This window comes from Cyprinodon tularosa, unplaced genomic scaffold, assembly GCF_016077235.1.
Source record: "Cyprinodon tularosa strain WSP-4 unplaced genomic scaffold, ASM1607723v1 ctg859, whole genome shotgun sequence".
Taxonomy (NCBI): domain Eukaryota; kingdom Metazoa; phylum Chordata; class Actinopteri; order Cyprinodontiformes; family Cyprinodontidae; genus Cyprinodon; species Cyprinodon tularosa.
This window is the reverse complement of record NW_024039628.1, coordinates 222,140-242,026: the sequence shown is the minus strand read 5'-3', so window position 1 is coordinate 242,026 and position 19,887 is coordinate 222,140. Positions and strand designations below refer to the sequence as shown.

Sequence of the window (19,887 nt, the reverse complement as noted above, 5' to 3'; positions counted from 1 at the left end):
AGCGAGTAGAGTTAGTTTTTATTAAATATGGAGGTTGTTGCTCGTTCCTGTTGGAACAGTAGAAATTAACCTCTGAGGTTCTGGTGCTTTTAGCCGCGCCTCAGTCTGCAGCGGTTACTGACTCCCCGCCCTTAGAAAAATGTTCTGGTTACGCCTCTGCTGCTTCCTCTCCTTGAACCCCAGTGGGCCTCAGCAGATGGCCGCTCACACTGAGCCTGGTTCTGCTGGAGGTTTCTTCCTGTTCAAAGGGAGTTTTTCCTCTCCACTGTCGCTACAAGCATGCTTAGTGTGAGGGATTGCTGAAGAGTCAATGAGTCGATGCAATCAGCTGGTTTTCCTTAGATAGAAAACTTTGAATCAATCTGACTGGATGATCTGGTTGATCTGGATCTATAAAGTCACCTGAGATGACATGATGAGAATCTATAGAAATAAACTGAATAGATCTGGACCCCCTGATGTATCCTGTGAGTCTTTTCCCCGGGAGCCGGATCTGTCCCGGTCCACCTCTCTCTTCCTGTGAGGGACCCACGCAGCGTGTTCTCCGTGGCTCTGAGTGGGAGGAGTCTGGACTCGCTGAAGCCCCGCCCCTTTGGGCAGAAGGAAGTTTGGCTGAAGTATAAAATGAACGGCAGGAGCTTTGGACCGGCAGCACAGCGGGGAGCGAGCTGCTGGTCGGTACCGGAGGCTGAGCCGCGCGTGGACACACGTCACTGACCGCCTTTCATCTCACCGCCACCCCGGAAAGAGCGCAGCCATGGCGGGCAGCAGCTCGGAGCAGCGCGCGCTGCAGTACGAACAAACCCTGGTGAGTGAGTCCGCTGCGGACCGGGCCGAACCGGGCCGGACCGGACCGGACCAGCCCGGGCGGCTTAATGTGGATCACAGAGCAGCCGGTCCATCCAGGTTCTGGTTCGGACTCCACTCATCCAGTCCTTTAACCTGCTTCGGTTCGGTTCGGTTTACTGGGTTTAATGGGAGAACATCTGGATCCAGATGTTTCACTGGAGCAAGTTGGGAAGTTTCCATTTCATCCTCAGTCATTCAGCTGACAGATAATCCAGCAGATCTATCTAACAAAGATCTATATTCCAGAGAGCTGAAAGGTTGGCCGGATGGCCTCCTTCCAATCACTCTAATCTATAGATCTATGGCCCTGATCACCAGCTGATCTAATTTAACTTCATAGTTTTTATTTTTAGGAGCCCTAAACTTTATTGAGCCACTAAGTCTCTGCAGCTGATAAGCTGCTGCTTGTGTTCTGGAACAAGAACAATCAAAGAGTCAGATTATTAATCTCAGATTATTCTGCTGGGTGTGGATCTATTTTCCTGAATCACTGAATGCAGAAAGATTTTAGATTCATTATTCAGCAGAATAATCGGCTCCATTCATGCTGCTCAGGTGGACAGGAAGGGGGGGGGGCATGTCCTTTCTGCATGTTTATGGGGGGGGGGGGTTGGACTTTGACCTGCTGGTTCTCTGAAAACAATCCTGTTGTCTTTAAACTTTATTGCTGTTTGATTTCAGTTAAATGACTTCACAGCTCTGTGTTCAGTTGCAGCTCTATTGGCTGTACATCTAGGTTCCTTTCCTCTCTGTAAACTAGCTCTACATCCTCAGATGGAGGCTTTATGCTAGAAGTTCCACGTTAAACCAGCAGAAGCCGGGTTTGAACTTTGACTAGACCAAACATGTATAACAGTAAGCTAAGCTAATGCTAACGCTCCTGTTTGAAGGTGAATCTATGCTCCTAAGGTCCTGATGGTTTCCTCCTGGTCTGCTCAGGGTTTGGCTCCGCCCCTCCTCCCATCGCCAGCTCTGAACCTTCTCCCAGCGTGATGGCGGCCCTCGTTAGCTTGCTGCAGTCACACCTGTGATGCTTCCTGTGCGCTGCTCTGATTACACCTGAGTTGTAGATCTGTGTGGACTAGAACAGTTGGTCCTGGTAGAGATGTTGCATTTGTAGATCTCCACAGCCCAGGGTGGTCTACGGTGACCTGAAGGTCTCACGGCGTTATCTCTGACTGTCTGCGGCGTTCCTCTGTCTACTGTCACTGCTGGAACCGGCGATGGCGGCCATCTTTATTATCTTAGAGTTGTGTAAGAGGAGACTTCTTCATCAGTGAGTAGTTTTGGAGCGTCTTCCTCACTTTGTGTGGATGGACTTCAACTAGAAACATTCTGCTGGGCTGAAAGAATCTCCCTCACTGGTTTTACTGGGACCAGTTCAGTGGAACGGAGGCTTACATGAAGCTCTGCTCTGCTTCAGGCCTTTGTTTCCTCCATCTGAAAAAGTTTCTTTGTCAAAGGAAAGAGTCCCCCCCCCCCCTCTGGGTGTGAGAGATTACGCAACGTGCGTCCTGCTGATTCAGCAGCGGACAGTCCGTCACCCTGGAGGGTCTCGTGTTTGGCCCTCCGGCGCTAAGAGGGGAGAAAAATAAATATCTGCTCATCAGGCTGCAGAACGCTGAAATAAACTAAATGAGGTCTGAATGAGCGTGACCCGGTTCACCATCAGCCCCCCCCCCCCCGTCTCTAACTGTGGGCTGTAGTAACATGGAGCCTTTGTCTGGGGTTGGCAGTGATGGCTATGTGGGTTCTGTTGTGGGCAGCGGATGCTCAAAGGGGCCACTGTGGTTCAGCCGTGGGGGGGGGGGGGGGGTTAACTTGACTCCTGCTGCAACATGGAGGCAGTTTTATGAGCAATATTAGATTTATTCCTCCTGTGAGCAAAGGTGGCGTTTTATCATTTCACTGATTGTTTCTTTATCAATCAAAACACTGATCTGTGTCTGAAGGGAAGCAGTGATTGGATAAATGTCCCGCTGCTCATAAACAGACGCTCTGTTTACGAAGCTCCGCCTCTTCGGTTGGAAGTCCATGAATGTCTGTTTATTCAACAAGCGCTACAGAAGATTAGTTCAGCTGAAGTGATTTTATTATAAATAAAAGATCAGTTCATAGAAAACCTTCCTGCATGATAAATGCTGCTGGTGGCGTTTCCCTGTTTCCTGAAGGCATGCAGGCGCCGCCGTTGCACCTGCAGCCGTTGCACCTGCAGCCGTTGCACCTGCAGCCGTTGCACCTGCAGCCGTTTCTGTTCCCGCATGTCTGAACATTCATAACCTTCAACGTCTCCGGATGTTTACGGCCAAACGCTGAAGGCCTCCAGGACCCCAACGCCGTCGCGTCTTCAGGAAACCATCAGATGATCTGAACCCTTCATCAGAACCAGCTGCTCTAAAGAGAAGAAGGAACCAGAACTGGACCGCGGTTCCGGTCCGTTGTCATTCTATAAATAGATCCGCACAGAACCGACTCTAGCTGTGATCTGGTTCTGACCCGATCCGAACCGGGCCTGATCACAGAACAGAAGTTTGTGGATCAGATGAATGTGGGAAGTGTCGGTCCGGCGGGTCGGGCAGAACTTCCTGGTCGTGGTTCCTACCTGGAGGAACTTCTCCCTCCTTTCGCTGTGAGGCGAGTCGTCCTGTTTGGAGAAATGGTGGAAATTTCCCGCCTGATCCTCGTAGCTCAGAGCTAAACGCTCCTTCATTCCTCCTCTGAGGTGTTTGCTCAGCGTGGGGCCGCCGCAGATAAACATCAACTAGACTGCTCCTTTGTTGCAACTAATTGCTGTTGTTCATTTTTATGCAACACTGTTTGCTTTCTGCACAAACAGCCCAGATTGATTGGCTGGAAGGAGAGTTGAGGTCAACCAGCAGGAAGCCATGATGGCGTCCACCATGAGAGCGTTCAGCTCTGATGATTAATTCAGGAGAAAAAAGAGTCTGGATGAGAGAAGGCGTGCACCTTAATTATCGCCAGACGACCTCCGTGACCTCTAACCTTTCAGCAAACATGGATCCTAGAAAGGAACTGAAGCTGGCAGAGCGCCATGGAGAGCATGCACAGCTTCTTCTTTCCTCTATCCAGTTTACCCAGAATGCTTTGGGGCAACGGTGGAGATGAAAGATCTGCTTGTTTTTTTTTAAACATTTTCACTGGTTTTCAATTTTATGAAGCAGGGAAGCATGGTGGTGGCAGCATCATGCTGTGGGGACTCTTGGTCCTGTTGTTAAAGTCCGTCCTGCTGCTGCACGTCTGTTTCAAAAAGAAGGAAACTGCTTTACTGTAAAACTCGTCACCAAGCGGCTAACAAGGCGGTGGCGGCGGGGAACGCGTAGCCGGGGAACGCGACGCTGACGCCGGGGAACGCGACGCTGACGCCGGGGAACGCGACGCTGACGCCGGGGAACGCGACGCTGATGCCGGGGAACGCGACGCTGACGCCGGGGAAGGCGACGCTGACGCCGGGGAACGCGTAGCTGACGTTCCTCAGCTACAGCTGTTCTCCAGCTGTTGGCTCCGTTTCTAAATGGTCTCAGAGTAAAGAGGAGGTGACCTTGAGGCGGCGGTCTGCGGCGATGACCTCACTGTTGACACATCACAGGATGTTCCGCTGGTTATCAGCTGAGGGAGATTTCATGTCCTGAGCTGAGTTTACCTTCAACATCTCAGATAAATGAGTTTCTGCTGAGATCAGAACATTAGATAGAAGTGATGATGAACCAGGGACTAAAGATGTGCTGATCTAAGCTGCATGGATCTACGTGTCAGAACCAGAACCATGATGAGGAACATCAGAGCCGATCCATCCAACCCAGAACCAGAACCGGATCCTTAACTGGGTTCAAATGTGATCAGAATAAACACCATGGGAGGCCATCTTTAACCAGCGCTGCCTTCGTTATCAGCTTCTTTCAGTCATTAGCGATGATGAGGATGATGAAGATGATGATGATGATGATGGAGATGAGGATGGAGGAGGAGGAGGTCACACTCTGATCATCAGACTGGTTGAAGATCTGCAGCATCTGAAGGACCAGAGCTTCCTGAGGAGGTCCCGTCTGCTCCGTCCTTCTTGGAGACGTTTGAAGGACTTTCTGATCTTCTGGTCTTTAAAGCTTCATGATGGTGAAGCTCCAGGTTCCTTCAGGATCTGCAGAACTTTGCTGCTATTTAAGGCTGTTTTTAGGTGGAAGGGAAGTTAGATCCTCTGAGCTGGAAGGACTCTTCTGGTAGATCCATGAAAGCTGTGCTGCGGCTGGCCGCCACCGCTGGCCGCCACCGCTGGCCGCCACCGCTGGCCGCCCCCCTGCTCCTGCCGCAGTAGTAATTGAACTATCTCTTCCTCCTGGTTGGAGCATCTCTGACTGCAGCTGATGATGTCATTAGTCCTGCTTGAAGCCCAGTGCCTCAGATGTGAGCAGGAGGCGGTCGGCCTCCCGCCGGTTCACTGGAGGCGGTCGGCCTCCCGCCGCCGGCGGTCGATGCTCTGACTGACGTCTGTCTGTCAGGGACCGGACGTCCTGACGTGTCCCTGAAAGGGAAACAGGTTTCTGATGCTCTGTGAACTCAGAGCTGATGAGGCCTGAAATAAAGGCAGCGTCCGTCGCTCTGCCTGAACAAACAGTCAGGAAGAAAACAAACATGGTGATCCTGAAGATGGCGGACTGCTGACACCTCTGGGTTTGTTCTGACTGCTGCTCTCCAGCTGCAGCTTTTCAGTTTAGGAACAGAGAGTTCTGAACGCCGCTCTGACCCGATCCGCTCACGCCACGGGACGCCCTGAACGGACCGGACGCTCCGAGGCCTCTGCTTTGTTAGAGGAGCTGCACACTGCCGCCCAGCTGCAGCCCGGCGCGGCTGGTGAATCTGTTACTGATTAAGCAGCCGATGGCTTCTTCACTTTTTTCACAGATTTTAGATCTTTGATGGATTTAATTAATGGATTAAAGATTTAATTGATAAACTGCTGAGTTTCCTCTCAGGCTTTTCATGACATGAGGGTCAAATTCTTTATAGTTGATGGCGTCTGGGGTCATGTGACCAAGTCGGTCTGCTTCAGAGGAGACCTGGGGTCAGACCTTTGGATCAGAAGCATCACGACGCCTTTCCTCCTTGGTCACCTGTCCTGATCCCTGGACTGCTGTGAGATCATCCGCCGCTGACCTCCTGCCAGGAGGAGCGGCGGCGTCTGGCTGTCGTCTGATGTTCGTCTCTGTGGCTGAAGGATCAGAGGAGCAGGACAGCCGCTCCTCCATGAATGCCTGATCATCCTGAAGGTTCCTGGAGCTCAGAGCCACAAAATGCTGAGGTCAAGGGTCAGAGCTTCTAGGCGGGTTCGGTGGCGTGCTCCACAGAGATGGTTTTAATCCCACTATTTAAATCTGAACATTTTCAGAGCCTTAAGGAGCAAAGACATCAGACATTTCAGACTTTATAAACCCGATTTAATCCAAACTTTTCAGACTTTATAAAACCGATTTAATCCAGACATTTCAGACTTTATAAACCTGATTTAATCCAGACATTTCAGACTTTATAAACCTGATTTAATCCAGACATTTCAGACTTTATAAACCTGATTTAATCCAGACATTTCAGACTTTATAAACCCGATTTAATCCAGACATTTCCTATCCATCCCAGCATGCAGCTCCTGTGTCTAGGTGCAGTTCGCTCAGTGAAGGTGGAGAAGCTGGTGCTGCAGTCCTGTTTCTTCAAAGCGTTTCTCCACCTTGGTTCCTCAGAAAGTGGGTGTAGCGGGTGGTGGTCCTGCTGCTGGGGTTGCTGAGCTCACACCTCCATGGCTCCTCTCTCTCAGCAGCGAAGGGGACCTCTGGTCAGGTGGGAACTTCCTGTGAGCGGCGTCCGTGTCGTCCGGCTTTGATTGAACATGGAAGGCGGCGAGCTTTAGGATCCGGTTTCCTCGTCCTTCAGTCAGAGATATGGAAGTGGACGTTGGTTACTGGATGACTGGTGGTAAAGATTAGCCTGTGTTAATACCTCACTGATTGAACCTGGACACCTGCTTCCTTCCTTCCTTTAGAGGAGGAGGAGGAGCCTCAGGTCTCCTCATTGGGAACCATCAGTCTGATGGTTTTCCTGCTTCCTATCTGATCAGAAAGATTTGAAACAATCAGAAGTTTAGAAGAAGTGGACCAAAGGTCAGCGATTGTCATCCTGGACTAGATCTGAGTTTAGATAGTCTGAGATCAGAGGATCTCTGCCTTGGTTTGAGTTACTGGGAGGATGCTGAGGATGCCTGATCAGAGGCTGGAGGTTTCTGGTAACGAGACCAGATCAGGTGATGAGGGGCAGCGGCTCTGAGCCCCGCCTCCACGTTTAGCTTTAGCAGCGCCTCCATCTCCTGCTCCATCCTCCAGTCATGGTGGTTTATAACCAGCAGCATCAATGACAGTCAGCTGTCCGTTAGCATCCTGCATGCTTCCTGTAGACATGCTGCTCTCTGTTTAACCAGATCGTTATCCAATCAGCCAATCACACGTGACCTTTGAACTCCATAAACACGACCTTCCTTTGAGTCGACCGGCTAACGCCTCTCAGCCCTGATTGTTCAACAGCTGCAGTGACTGGAGCAGGAGGACGCAGCATTAAGCATCACTGCCGGGGGTCCCCCCTTCCCCCGCCGGGCGTCCCCCCCTTCCCCTGCTGGGCGTCCCCCCTCTTCCCCCACCGGGCGCCCCCCCCCTCTTCCCCCACCGGGCGCCCCCCCCCTCTTCCCCCGCCGGGCGTCCCCCCTTCCCCCGCCGGGCGCCCCCCCCCTCTTCCCCCACCGGGCGCCCCCCCCTCTTCCCCCGCCGGGCGTCCCCCCTTCCCCCGCCGGGGTTCCCCCTTCCCCCGCCGGGGTTCCCCCTTCGCCCGCCAGGCGTCCCCCCCTCCACCGCCGGGCTTCTCTTGTGGGTTAGGTGTGATTTATATCGACTGATTAATAAAGTGTTTCCTCCAACAGAAGGACTGAACTGTATTATTCTTCATGATGAAGCAGGAGGTGAAAGTTTCATCTATCAGTGAGGAGAGAAACATGGCAGAAGCTTTGAGCTGCAGGGGGGGGTTGGTTTAATGGGCATTTAGCTCCAGCAGGGCGGTGGGGGGGCAGCCCTCCTACCTCATCTGATCCAGGTAATCCTCAGTAGATGAGATCCCACCAAGCTCTGCTCAGCGTTCCTCAGAGGTCTGCAGGTTTAGCTCAGGATGTTCTCCTCTTTATGAGGAGGATCACATGTTGGCACCCCAGGAGCGGTGGGGGGGGGAAGGGGGGGGGGGGGGGGGGGGGGGGGGGGTTCATTAAATATTTTCATTAAATCTGGTTTTCCAGAAATAAAACATCCAGATTGGTGCAGGATGAAAAGAATATCTGGTTTATTAGGAAATGCTCTTTACATTCAGGTGGCTCCAAAATGTCAGATATTTACATCTGGTTGCCATGCCAACGATTATTGATTATTTGATCACACTATTACCGTAGTGTGATCAAAAATGTTCCCGAGGTGAAGGTTGAGTTTTTCCAGGTGTTTCTGTGGCTTTCCTGCAGATCAGTCTTTATTTATGGCAGAGAGGATTATTTTCAGATGGTTTAGAGGAGGAGGGCTTCAGGGAGGCGGGACTCTTTTTTATTAAGCATTCAGTCAAGATAAATACACTTTAGAGAACATTAGAACATTTTCCCCCTTTAACCCCCCGCCCAGCCCTCCCTTTGCATCATTAAGGACAGTCTAAATATGACGATGTGTTTTACTCCAGTGATGGATCCAGAACCTTGATGTGGTTCAGAAAACGTTGCCAGACCCTGACAAACTTGTGGGCGTGGCCTCTTGTAGAGGATCTGATTTTCTCTAATGTCAGATGATGCATTAGATCAACCAGCCAGAACTTAAAGGATGGCGGGTGTCTGTCTTTCCGTTTAAACAAAATTAGTCTTCTAGCAAGAAGTGTGGCAAAAGAAATGACATTTTTAATTTTGTGATGAAAATTTTCATGCAATGATTTTCCAAATATGGCGACTGTGGCCTCAGGTTTGATGCTAAAACCTAAAGAGTCGGAGAGAAATGTGAAAATGGGCTCCCAGAAGTTTTTCAGTTTAGAACAGAGCCGGAATGATAAGGTTCCCATTTCAACTCCACATCCATCACAGCTGGAGTCAACGTCTAGATTAATTCTGGACAGTTTCACTTTGGACCAATAATCTAACAACTTTGAACTGATTGACTCTTTGCCTGCAGCAGATGGAGGATGCATGGATGTTATTTAGAATGGACGGCCGTATGTCTTCAGAAAAGTCCGTAGCCATTTCCTCTTGACATCTGTTAAAGGTATTATATATTTTGCCCATAAGTCCTTTAGTGTTTGGTTTTAGAACCAGGATATTTTCCACCAGTGAGTCGGGTGGTCGCCAAGGAAACTGGCAGAAAGAGGTGGAGCTGAAGATATCTGAAGAAACGTGAGGATTTTAAACTTTGTCTTCAATGTTTCAAAGGAAACAAACTGGCCATCAATAAATACGTCCTTTAGTGTCTTCAGTCCATTTGTGTCCCAGAGAGCAAAACAATCATCAATAACTGAAAGTTTTTCACAATGGGAGCAAATAATGACGTATTTTTCAGATTAAAATTCCTTCTAAATTGTGGCCAAATTTTAAATGAATGTTTAACTGCTGGGTTTGGTGAAAATTCTCCAGAGGTTTAGTTAATGGAAGCGGGACTCTGTCAGGAATGGAGGCTGTAGAGAAGCTCCAGCAGGTCTCTACCAGCGATGCCACATCGTTAACGATGGTTGGATGTTTCTGCTCAATGTTCTGCGTCTGCATCCTTTTCTCTCCTGTTTACACCATGATCACTGCTGCACTTCATGATGGCAACGCTATCGTCACTGTAGGAAGCTGGAAGAAACGCCGTTTAGTTTAGTTTACACTCGGCGTTACGAGAGGACAAAGTTAGTCTGACACCCTTCATCACCCGGAGGACTCTTCCTCACTGAGGATCAGTTCCAGCCAACCGTCGGTTGTCATGGCTGCTTCCTCACAGAGCGTCACGCTGCCCCCGCAGGCGGCTGAGGAAGCGCCCATAGTTTGGTGACGGAGGTGAAAAGTTGCAGGGGAGGAATGGGTGAGGAAAAGTGAGCGAATGGGTGAGAGTGCAGCAAGCAAAGACGTGAGGAAACAAAGACAGTCTGTCTTCTGTCCTTCTGAGTCTCACGCCGTCAGTCGGGACGTGGGAAGACTCGGCCCCGGCCGCCGGGGACGCCGCGTCCAGCGAATCAGAGCAAACACAGCTGTGACAATAAGAGTCACAACAAGATAGAGGGACGCCTTCAGCTCCAGAAAACAACAGGGAGGGGAGGGGGGACGGGTCCATAGCCTCTAAGGTAGTCCTGAGAAAACCTGAGCTGCTTCTCACAGGCTGAAACATGAGTCCTAAAAAACAGGCGTCCAGCCGGAGCGAGCCCAGCACGCCGCAGAATCTGATCCAGACCAGGTGAGACCGCGGAAAATACCCCCCACCCCCCATGCCCCGCACAGAGCGCCACTGAGATGAGGGCGCCGCCATTATATCAATACTGCAATGAATGACGCCCCCCCCCCCCATGCATTACTTTAATAAAAGTCCTAAAAACTTCACATTAGAAGCTTTGATGCTCTGAAATTATTATTATTTCAGCTTTAATGCATCTGTAGTCAGAATCATCCTGAAACTGTTCAGAAATATTCAGTAAAATGAGTGGAAAGAGGCTCCGACCGGATTCAACCGGATCCGACCTGCGTCCCGCTTGGCCCGCGCTCACTTCAACAACAACATTCCCTCTCCTCCATGTTCCACATGTTACCTGCTTGGAACATCTGGATTCCTTCCCGCCATCATCGCAGCCCCCCCACAGGAGAACAGAGACCTCGCCTGTTCAGCCAGGCTATTCCCTCTAACGACCCCCCTTTCAGAGACATAGACAGGTATGGGGCATTGCAGGCTAACAAAGAAGCCAAACCACCCCCATTCCAAAGGGGGGGACCCGTTCATCCGTTTCTATTTGCATGTTTTCTAAACTAAAACCAGGCTTTGTTGGGCTGCTGGATAAAACCTGGAACTAAACGCTATTTCTGACATTTTGGATGAAAAACCGTCTTCAAACTTGGAAACAAAGTCCAGAGGATTGATTTGAACTTTCTGGAAAGACTCTGGCCTGGATGACTGAGAACCTTCACCTGTTATTAATAGTGGGCTGATCACCTGTTGGTCGGATGATACTGAGGCTAAAGCCCAGCCTAAAGCTGATGCTAATGATAAAGGCTAATCCTGAGGCTAATGTTGATGAGGGGGGGGCAGTCTGTCTGACTGTTAGCATTAAAGGGATGTAACGACCTCTGCAGGAAGGAAGAGATGGGGTTAGGATTGGACCGGGGCGTCCAAACAGATTTAATAATCCCAAATAATCCAAGACTGCATTTCAACGTTTGTTGAATGCCAAGTAATGGCAATTCTTTTAAAAATGTTTTCATATTTTCTATAATGTTGAATTTAACATGGAGTTGAAGGTAAATGATAAATAGAATAAAAAATAAAAGCAACCCTAGTTTATCCGTCTGCGACTGACTTCCTTAGTTTGATCACGCGAGGTGAGATTAGCTCCGCTGGGTTTACTCTCAGATTCACTGAAGCAGGAACAATGAAAGCATTTAGTCACACGGTGGACTGGACTGGACTGGAGCCCACTGGACTGGAGCTGGAGCCCACTGGACTGGAGCTGGAGCCCACTGGACTGGAGCTGGAGCCCACTGGACTGGAGCTGGAGCCCACTGGACTGGAGCCCACTGGACTGGACTGGAGCCCACTGGACTGGACTGGAGCCCACTGGACTGGACTGGAGCCCACTGGACTGGAGCCCACTGGACTGGAGCTGGAGCCCACTGGACTGGAGCTGGAGCCCACTGGACTCGACTGGAGCCCACTGGACTGGAGCTGGAGCCCACTGGACTCGACTGGAGCCCACTGGACTGGAGCTGGAGCCCACTGGACTGGAGCCCACTGGACTGGACTGGAGCTGGAGCCCACTGGACTGGAGCCCACTGGACTGGAGCCCACTGGACTGGACTGGAGCTGGAGCCCACTGGACTGGAGCTGGAGCCCACTGGACTGGAGCTGGAGCCCACTGGACTGGACTGGAGCTGGAGCCCACTGGACTGGACTGGAGCTGGAGCCCACTGGACTGGACTGGAGCTGGAGCCAACTGGACTGGAGCCCACTGGACTGGAGCTGGAGCCCACTGGACTGGAGCTGGAGCCCACTGGACTGGACTGGAGCTGGAGCCCACTGGACTGGACTGGACTGGAGCTGGAGCCCACTGGACTGGACTGGACTGGAGCTGGAGCCCACTGGACTGGACTGGAGCCCAATGGACTGGACTGGAGCCGACTGGAGCTGGAGCCCACTGGACTGGAGCTGGAGCCTACTGGACTGGAGCCCACTGGACTGGAGCTGGAGCCCACTGGACTGGACTGGAGCTGGAGCCCACTGGACTGGAGCTGGAGCCCACTGGACTGGAGCTGGAGCCCACTGGACTGGACTGGAGCTGGAGCCCACTGGACTGGACTGGAGCCCACTGGACTGGACTGGAGCCGACTGGAGCTGGAGCCCACTGGACTGGAGCTGGAGCCCACTGGACTGGAGCTGGAGCCCACTGGACTGGAGCCCACTGGACTGGAACTGGAGCCCACTGGACTGGACTGGACTGGAGCCCACTGGACTGGAGCTGGAGCCCACTGGACTGGAGCTGGAGCCCACTGGACTGGAGCTGGAGCCCACTGGACTGGAGCCCACTGGACTGGACTGGAGCCCACTGGACTGGACTGGAGCCCACTGGACTGGACTGGAGCCCACTGGACTGGAGCCCACTGGACTGGAGCTGGAGCCCACTGGACTGGAGCTGGAGCCCACTGGACTCGACTGGAGCCCACTGGACTGGAGCTGGAGCCCACTGGACTGGAGCTGGAGCCCACTGGACTGGACTGGAGCTGGAGCCCACTGGACTGGACTGGAGCCCACTGGACTGGACTGGAGCCGACTGGAGCTGGAGCCCACTGGACTGGACTGGAGCTGGAGCCCACTGGACTGGACTGGAGCCCACTGGACTCGACTGGAGCCCACTGGACTGGAGCTGGAGCCCACTGGACTGGAGCCCACTGGACTGGACTGGAGCTGGAGCCCACTGGACTGGAGCCCACTGGACTGGAGCCCACTGGACTGGACTGGAGCTGGAGCCCACTGGACTGGAGCTGGAGCCCACTGGACTGGAGCTGGAGCCCACTGGACTGGACTGGAGCTGGAGCCCACTGGACTGGACTGGAGCTGGAGCCCACTGGACTGGACTGGAGCTGGAGCCAACTGGACTGGAGCCCACTGGACTGGAGCTGGAGCCCACTGGACTGGAGCTGGAGCCCACTGGACTGGACTGGAGCTGGAGCCCACTGGACTGGACTGGACTGGAGCTGGAGCCCACTGGACTGGACTGGACTGGAGCTGGAGCCCACTGGACTGGACTGGAGCCCAATGGACTGGACTGGAGCCGACTGGAGCTGGAGCCCACTGGACTGGAGCTGGAGCCTACTGGACTGGAGCCCACTGGACTGGAGCTGGAGCCCACTGGACTGGACTGGAGCTGGAGCCCACTGGACTGGAGCTGGAGCCCACTGGACTGGAGCTGGAGCCCACTGGACTGGACTGGAGCTGGAGCCCACTGGACTGGACTGGAGCCCACTGGACTGGACTGGAGCCGACTGGAGCTGGAGCCCACTGGACTGGAGCTGGAGCCCACTGGACTGGAGCTGGAGCCCACTGGACTGGAGCCCACTGGACTGGAACTGGAGCCCACTGGACTGGACTGGAGCTGGAGCCCACTGGACTGGAGCTGGAGCCCACTGGACTGGACTGGAGCCAACTGGACTGGAGCCCACTGGACTGGAGCCCACTGGACTGGAGCCCACTGGACTGGAGCCCACTGGACTGGAGCTGGAGCCCACTGGACTGGACTGGAGCTGGAGCCCACTGGACTGGAGCTGGAGCCCACTGGACTGGAGCTGGAGCCCACTGGACTGGACTGGAGCTGGAGCCCACTGGACTGGACTGGAGCCCACTGGACTGGACTGGAGCCGACTGGAGCTGGAGCCCACTGGACTGGAGCTGGAGCCCACTGGACTGGAGCTGGAGCCCACTGGACTGGAGCCCACTGGACTGGAACTGGAGCCCACTGGACTGGACTGGACTGGAGCCCACTGGACTGGAGCTGGAGCCCACTGGACTGGAGCTGGAGCCCACTGGACTGGAGCTGGAGCCCACTGGACTGGAGCCCACTGGACTGGACTGGAGCCCACTGGACTGGACTGGAGCCCACTGGACTGGACTGGAGCCCACTGGACTGGAGCCCACTGGACTGGAGCTGGAGCCCACTGGACTGGAGCTGGAGCCCACTGGACTCGACTGGAGCCCACTGGACTGGAGCTGGAGCCCACTGGACTGGAGCTGGAGCCCACTGGACTGGACTGGAGCTGGAGCCCACTGGACTGGACTGGAGCCCACTGGACTGGACTGGAGCCGACTGGAGCTGGAGCCCACTGGACTGGACTGGAGCTGGAGCCCACTGGACTGGACTGGAGCCCACTGGACTCGACTGGAGCCCACTGGACTGGAGCTGGAGCCCACTGGACTGGAGCCCACTGGACTGGACTGGAGCTGGAGCCCACTGGACTGGAGCCCACTGGACTGGAGCCCACTGGACTGGACTGGAGCTGGAGCCCACTGGACTGGAGCTGGAGCCCACTGGACTGGAGCTGGAGCCCACTGGACTGGACTGGAGCTGGAGCCCACTGGACTGGACTGGAGCTGGAGCCCACTGGACTGGACTGGAGCTGGAGCCAACTGGACTGGAGCCCACTGGACTGGAGCTGGAGCCCACTGGACTGGAGCTGGAGCCCACTGGACTGGACTGGAGCTGGAGCCCACTGGACTGGACTGGACTGGAGCTGGAGCCCACTGGACTGGACTGGACTGGAGCTGGAGCCCACTGGACTGGACTGGAGCCCAATGGACTGGACTGGAGCCGACTGGAGCTGGAGCCCACTGGACTGGAGCTGGAGCCTACTGGACTGGAGCCCACTGGACTGGAGCTGGAGCCCACTGGACTGGACTGGAGCTGGAGCCCACTGGACTGGAGCTGGAGCCCACTGGACTGGAGCTGGAGCCCACTGGACTGGACTGGAGCTGGAGCCCACTGGACTGGACTGGAGCCCACTGGACTGGACTGGAGCCGACTGGAGCTGGAGCCCACTGGACTGGAGCTGGAGCCCACTGGACTGGAGCTGGAGCCCACTGGACTGGAGCCCACTGGACTGGAACTGGAGCCCACTGGACTGGACTGGAGCTGGAGCCCACTGGACTGGAGCTGGAGCCCACTGGACTGGACTGGAGCCAACTGGACTGGAGCCCACTGGACTGGAGCCCACTGGACTGGAGCCCACTGGACTGGAGCCCACTGGACTGGAGCCCACTGGACTGGAGCCCACTGGACTGGAGCTGGAGCCCACTGGACTGGAGCTGGAGCCCACTGGACTGGAGCCCACTGGACTGGAGCTGGAGCCCACTGGACTGGACTGGAGCCCACTGGACTGGAGCTGGAGCCCACTGGACTGGACTGGAGCTGGAGCCCACTGGACTCGACTGGACTGGAGCTGGAGCCCACTGGACTGGACTGGAGCCCAATGGACTGGACTGGAGCCGACTGGAGCTGGAGCCCACTGGACTGGAGCTGGAGCCTACTGGACTGGAGCCCACTGGACTGGAGCTGGAGCCCACTGGACTGGACTGGAGCTGGAGCCCACTGGACTGGAGCTGGAGCCCACTGGACTGGACTGGACTGGAGCCCACTGGACTGGACTGGAGCCGACTGGAGCTGGAGCCCACTGGACTGGAGCTGGAGCCCACTGGACTGGAGCCCACTGGACTGGAACTGGAGCCCACTGGACTGGACTGGAGCTGGAGCCCACTGGACTGGAGCTGGAGCCCACTGGACTGGACTGGAGCCCACTGGACTGGAGCCCACTGGACTGGAGCCCACTGGACTGGAGCCCACTGGACTGGAGCCCACTGGACTGGAGCTGGAGCCCACTGGACTGGAGCTGGAGCCCACTGGACTGGAGCCCACTGGACTGGAGCTGGAGCCCACTGGACTGGAGCTGGAGCCCACTGGACTGGACTGGAGCCCACTGGACTGGAGCCCACTGGACTGGAGCCCACTGGACTGGAGCCCACTGGACTGGAGCTGGAGCCCACTGGACTGGAGCTGGAGCCCACTGGACTGGAGCCCACTGGACTGGAGCTGGAGCCCACTGGACTGGACTGGAGCCCACTGGACTGGAGCCCACTGGACTGGACTGGAGCTAGACCCGACTGGACTGGACCCGGACCCGTGTGGTCTGTCCGGACCGTTCTGGACTGGGTCCGGACCGTTCTGGACTGGACCCGGACCGGTGTTGTCTGTCCGGACCGATCTGGACTGGACCCGGACCCGTGTGGTCTGTCCGGACCGATCTGGACTGGACCCAGACCGGTGTGGTCCGGACCGTTCTGGACTGGGTCCGGACCGTTCTGGACTGGATCCGGACCGGTGTTGTCTGTTCGGACCGATCTGGACTGGGTCCGGACCGATCTGGACTGGACCCGGACCCGTGTGGTCTGTCCGGACCGTTCTGGACTGGGTCCGGACTGATCTGGACTGGACCCAGACCGGTGTGGTCCGGACTGTTCTGGACTGGATCTGGTCTGATCATCTTTGGGTGCTCTCTCCTCCTCCCTGAGAACCTTGTAGTGTGTTTAACACGCAGGCCTCTGATTGGCTGAGTTTGAAAAACTTTCCTGAAATATGAATCTGAAAAGTGTGGCTGAAAATCCTCTACTGACTGGTTCTGGTCCACCTGTGTGCTCTGCCACAGAATCACGAAGGAATTAAAAGGGTGTGAATACTTTTACTGCGCTCCATCTGGATGGAACCGGTTTGAGCGAGTCCACCTGGTCAGGATTCTGCTGATCCAGCAACAGGAAGCAAACCAGGATGAGTCTCTAACATTCCAGGATATTCCAGGCTTTTCAAGGAGGCAGAGATGGACCTCTGGGAAGCAGATCAGTGAATCTGGGCAGCAGGCCGGTTCAGCTGCTGCCCACTGGCTCCCACTCCACCGGTGGCTGTGGGCCCTTGGTCACATGCTGCACAGGGAGGCCCCTGGTGCCAGGGAGTCAGACAGAGCCAGCTACAGGCTGCAGCTGAACATCTGGGAACATCTGGGTAGGACGCTGAATCAATGGGAGGTTAGGCTCTGACCCCCGCTTTGTGTGTCAGTCAGGTGCCATTAATCACGGAGCCGTCCCCCAGAGGAAGCCTCTCCTTGGCCCCCTCCCTGCATCACGGAGCCGTCCCCCAGAGGAAGCCTCTCCTTGGCCCCCTCCCTGCATCACGGAGCCGTCCCCCAGAGGAAGCCTCTCCTTGGCCCCCTCCCTGCATCACGGAGCCGTCCCCCAGAGGAAGCCTCTCCTTGGCCCCCTCCCTGCTCCGTGCTCTGAATTCATCTCCTTCTCTACCTTCCTTCCAGGGCAGCCATGCACCTCCTGCAGCTTTCTGCCCATTTTCTGCCCTCTTACTAAACCAGTGTGAGAGGGGCCCAGTTGGCATGGCAACCTGGCAACAGCTCACAAAACTTGGGAGGGCCCCCTGGGGGCCCCTCTGGAGGAATGGGAAACTGTTGGTTACTGTAAATCTTCTTTTCTGCTGGATGTCCTTCAACCTGAAGTTGGAAAACTGGAAGCTGGGAACGGATTCAGGTCCTTCTTTGGTTTTTGGGCTTTGATTGGACCAAAGGCAGCGGAGGCCTGTTAGACGTTGCATGATGTCTCAGGTCCTCGCATAGATTTCTGACATAGAAGCTGTTTGTAACAGTGACATGTCAGCTTGGAGCAGAAGAAATGGAGAGAGTCCTACAAGCATCACAGATCCATGGGGAGCCATCCTTCTCCTCCTCACCAAGCTGTAAAATGTGCGACTAAACGTCCTGGGATTCCTCTATTTCCCAGGGAAGTTTATTCTCTGCTCCAATCAGAGTTCCTGGGAATCTGCTGAGTCGCCACCTTGGCCTCCTTATTGACAGATTGGTGTTTTTAAAGGAAACAGGAAGCAGTCAGCTGTACGGCTCTGAGGTCACTGGTCATGGGGGCGGGACTCTATGGGGAGGACGCTGCAGGTCCAACAGGTCCCTGAGAAGGACCGTTCCCCTCCTGGTTTATAACTGCGCTACCGACCCGTATGACGTTCAGATACTTTAAAAGCCTGAAAGGCAATTATCATTTGCTGTGTCCTGATAACGGTTCTATTGCTGAAAATCTAGAATAAAAAAGTACAAACTGAAATATTTGCTGCAATGTGGGTGGAGCTCTAGAGTCGGGAGCAAATGTCTCCCTTAAAGGCGGAGGTTTCTGGTTCCCCGAAAACTAATCAACCAGTCGGTTGTTAGCTTCAGCGTCTGGGTTGACTGATGCTAACGGTTCTGACTGATGCTAACGGTTCTGACTGATGCTAACGGTTCTGACTGATGCTCCGATATCGTGTTTGCTTCCTCTGGCTGCTGCTGTCAGCCAGAGGAACCAGGCCGTCCTCTCCCACTCTGTTGCTTAGCACCGCTGGTCTTTGAACGCACCACAGCTCGGTGCTTCCCTCCATCTGCTAGGAAATGCTGATCAGAGCAGAACATGGAGTCAGACCCACATTCTGAGGTCTTTGGTTGAGTGGATGTTAGTGGGGACCCCTGCTTCAATGATCCAAGCGGCTGGTTCCTCTAGTCATGCTGCGGGTCACTAACCAGGCCCTCTGGAAACAACCTGACAGCAGCCCAATATTTCTGAGCTCAGAGCGTTTTCAGGATCTTAGTTTCCAGTCGTTGTTTTGACAAAATACCTCTCTCCTTCTGTCTCTCACTCCCTCTCTGTCCCTCTGTCTCTCCCTCTCTCTCTCTCTCTCCCTCTCTCTCTCCCTCTGTCTGTCCGTCCGTCTCTGGCTGACATTATGAGGACGCGCAGTGCCGGACATTGTCTTGATCTGGGCCTAGTTTAGCGGGTGGGCGGGGCCATGTGGCGTAATGACAGGCTTTCCAGCAGTAACGTCTTTGTTTTAGATGGTCTGTTTGTTTTCATCTTCACTCAGATGCTAATTTCAGGGGCTGCATGTGAGCAGGCCTATTTTTGCCTTCATGTTTTTGGGTCCTTGGCGTTTTGGTCCCGTTTGAAGTCTGCTCATTTAATTAAACCGTAGGGCTGCTGGTGGATGTGGCTGAGGAGGCCGTGCTGAACGCCATCGTTGCACGAGCAGCGGCTGGCTTTGGATGCCAGAAACCAGCTTCTGTCCTACTGGTCGACGCTTTCACCCCCATGAGGGATGTGTCCTCCTCACAGTCCATCAGTCCGCTCTAGAAAGACGTCAGACTGAAGATGAAGTCGATGGATAGTCCTAAAACAACAGATCATTTGACTTGGAAGTAATAGAAGTAGTAGAGAAAACAAAAGCAGAATAAAGTTCAGTTTATGGAGATTCGGTTCTTTTCCCTCTGAATCCAATCAAAGGACTCGTCATTGTTTCCTAACAGCTGATTGGCTGCTGGCTGCATTCAGATCAATCCTGAAAGCTGGTACGTTACCATGGTGACCAGCCAGGCCAAGAATGAATCCAGCTCGGTGGAAGTCAGGATTAAACCTGAGGTAATCTGGTTCAGCCAGTAATCCCTCTCCCTCACCTGTCCATCAGTGTAGCGGTTAGCTACAGACGGCGTTAAAGTGACGCCTGCTTTATGGCATCAATGTAGCGGTTAGCTACAGACGGCGTTAAAGTGACGCCTGCTTTATGGCATCAATGTAGCGGTTAGCTACAGACGGCGTTAAAGTGACGCCTGCTTTATGGCATCAATGTAGCGGTTAGCTACAGACGGCGCTAAAGTGACGC

The 19,887-nt window shown here is 54.3% G+C and overlaps 1 protein-coding gene across 5 annotated transcripts in view; it reads left to right on the top strand.

Annotated features, from left to right (window-relative positions):
* Positions 1-576: 576 nt before the first annotated feature.
* Positions 577-19,887, top strand: part of LOC119775214 (chloride channel protein 2-like) — an 83,723-nt gene continuing 64,412 nt past the window's right edge. For 3 of the 5 annotated variants that reach the window (XM_038273111.1, XM_038273110.1, XM_038273112.1), the window contains exon 1: positions 578-808. In XM_038273111.1, coding sequence (XP_038129039.1) covers positions 758-808 — 51 coding nt within the window. In that variant the 5' untranslated portion in view covers positions 578-757. Of the gene's footprint in view, positions 809-19,887 lie in introns of all 5 variants that reach the window. The other 2 variants (XM_038273109.1, XM_038273108.1) reach the window with 1 other exon arrangement.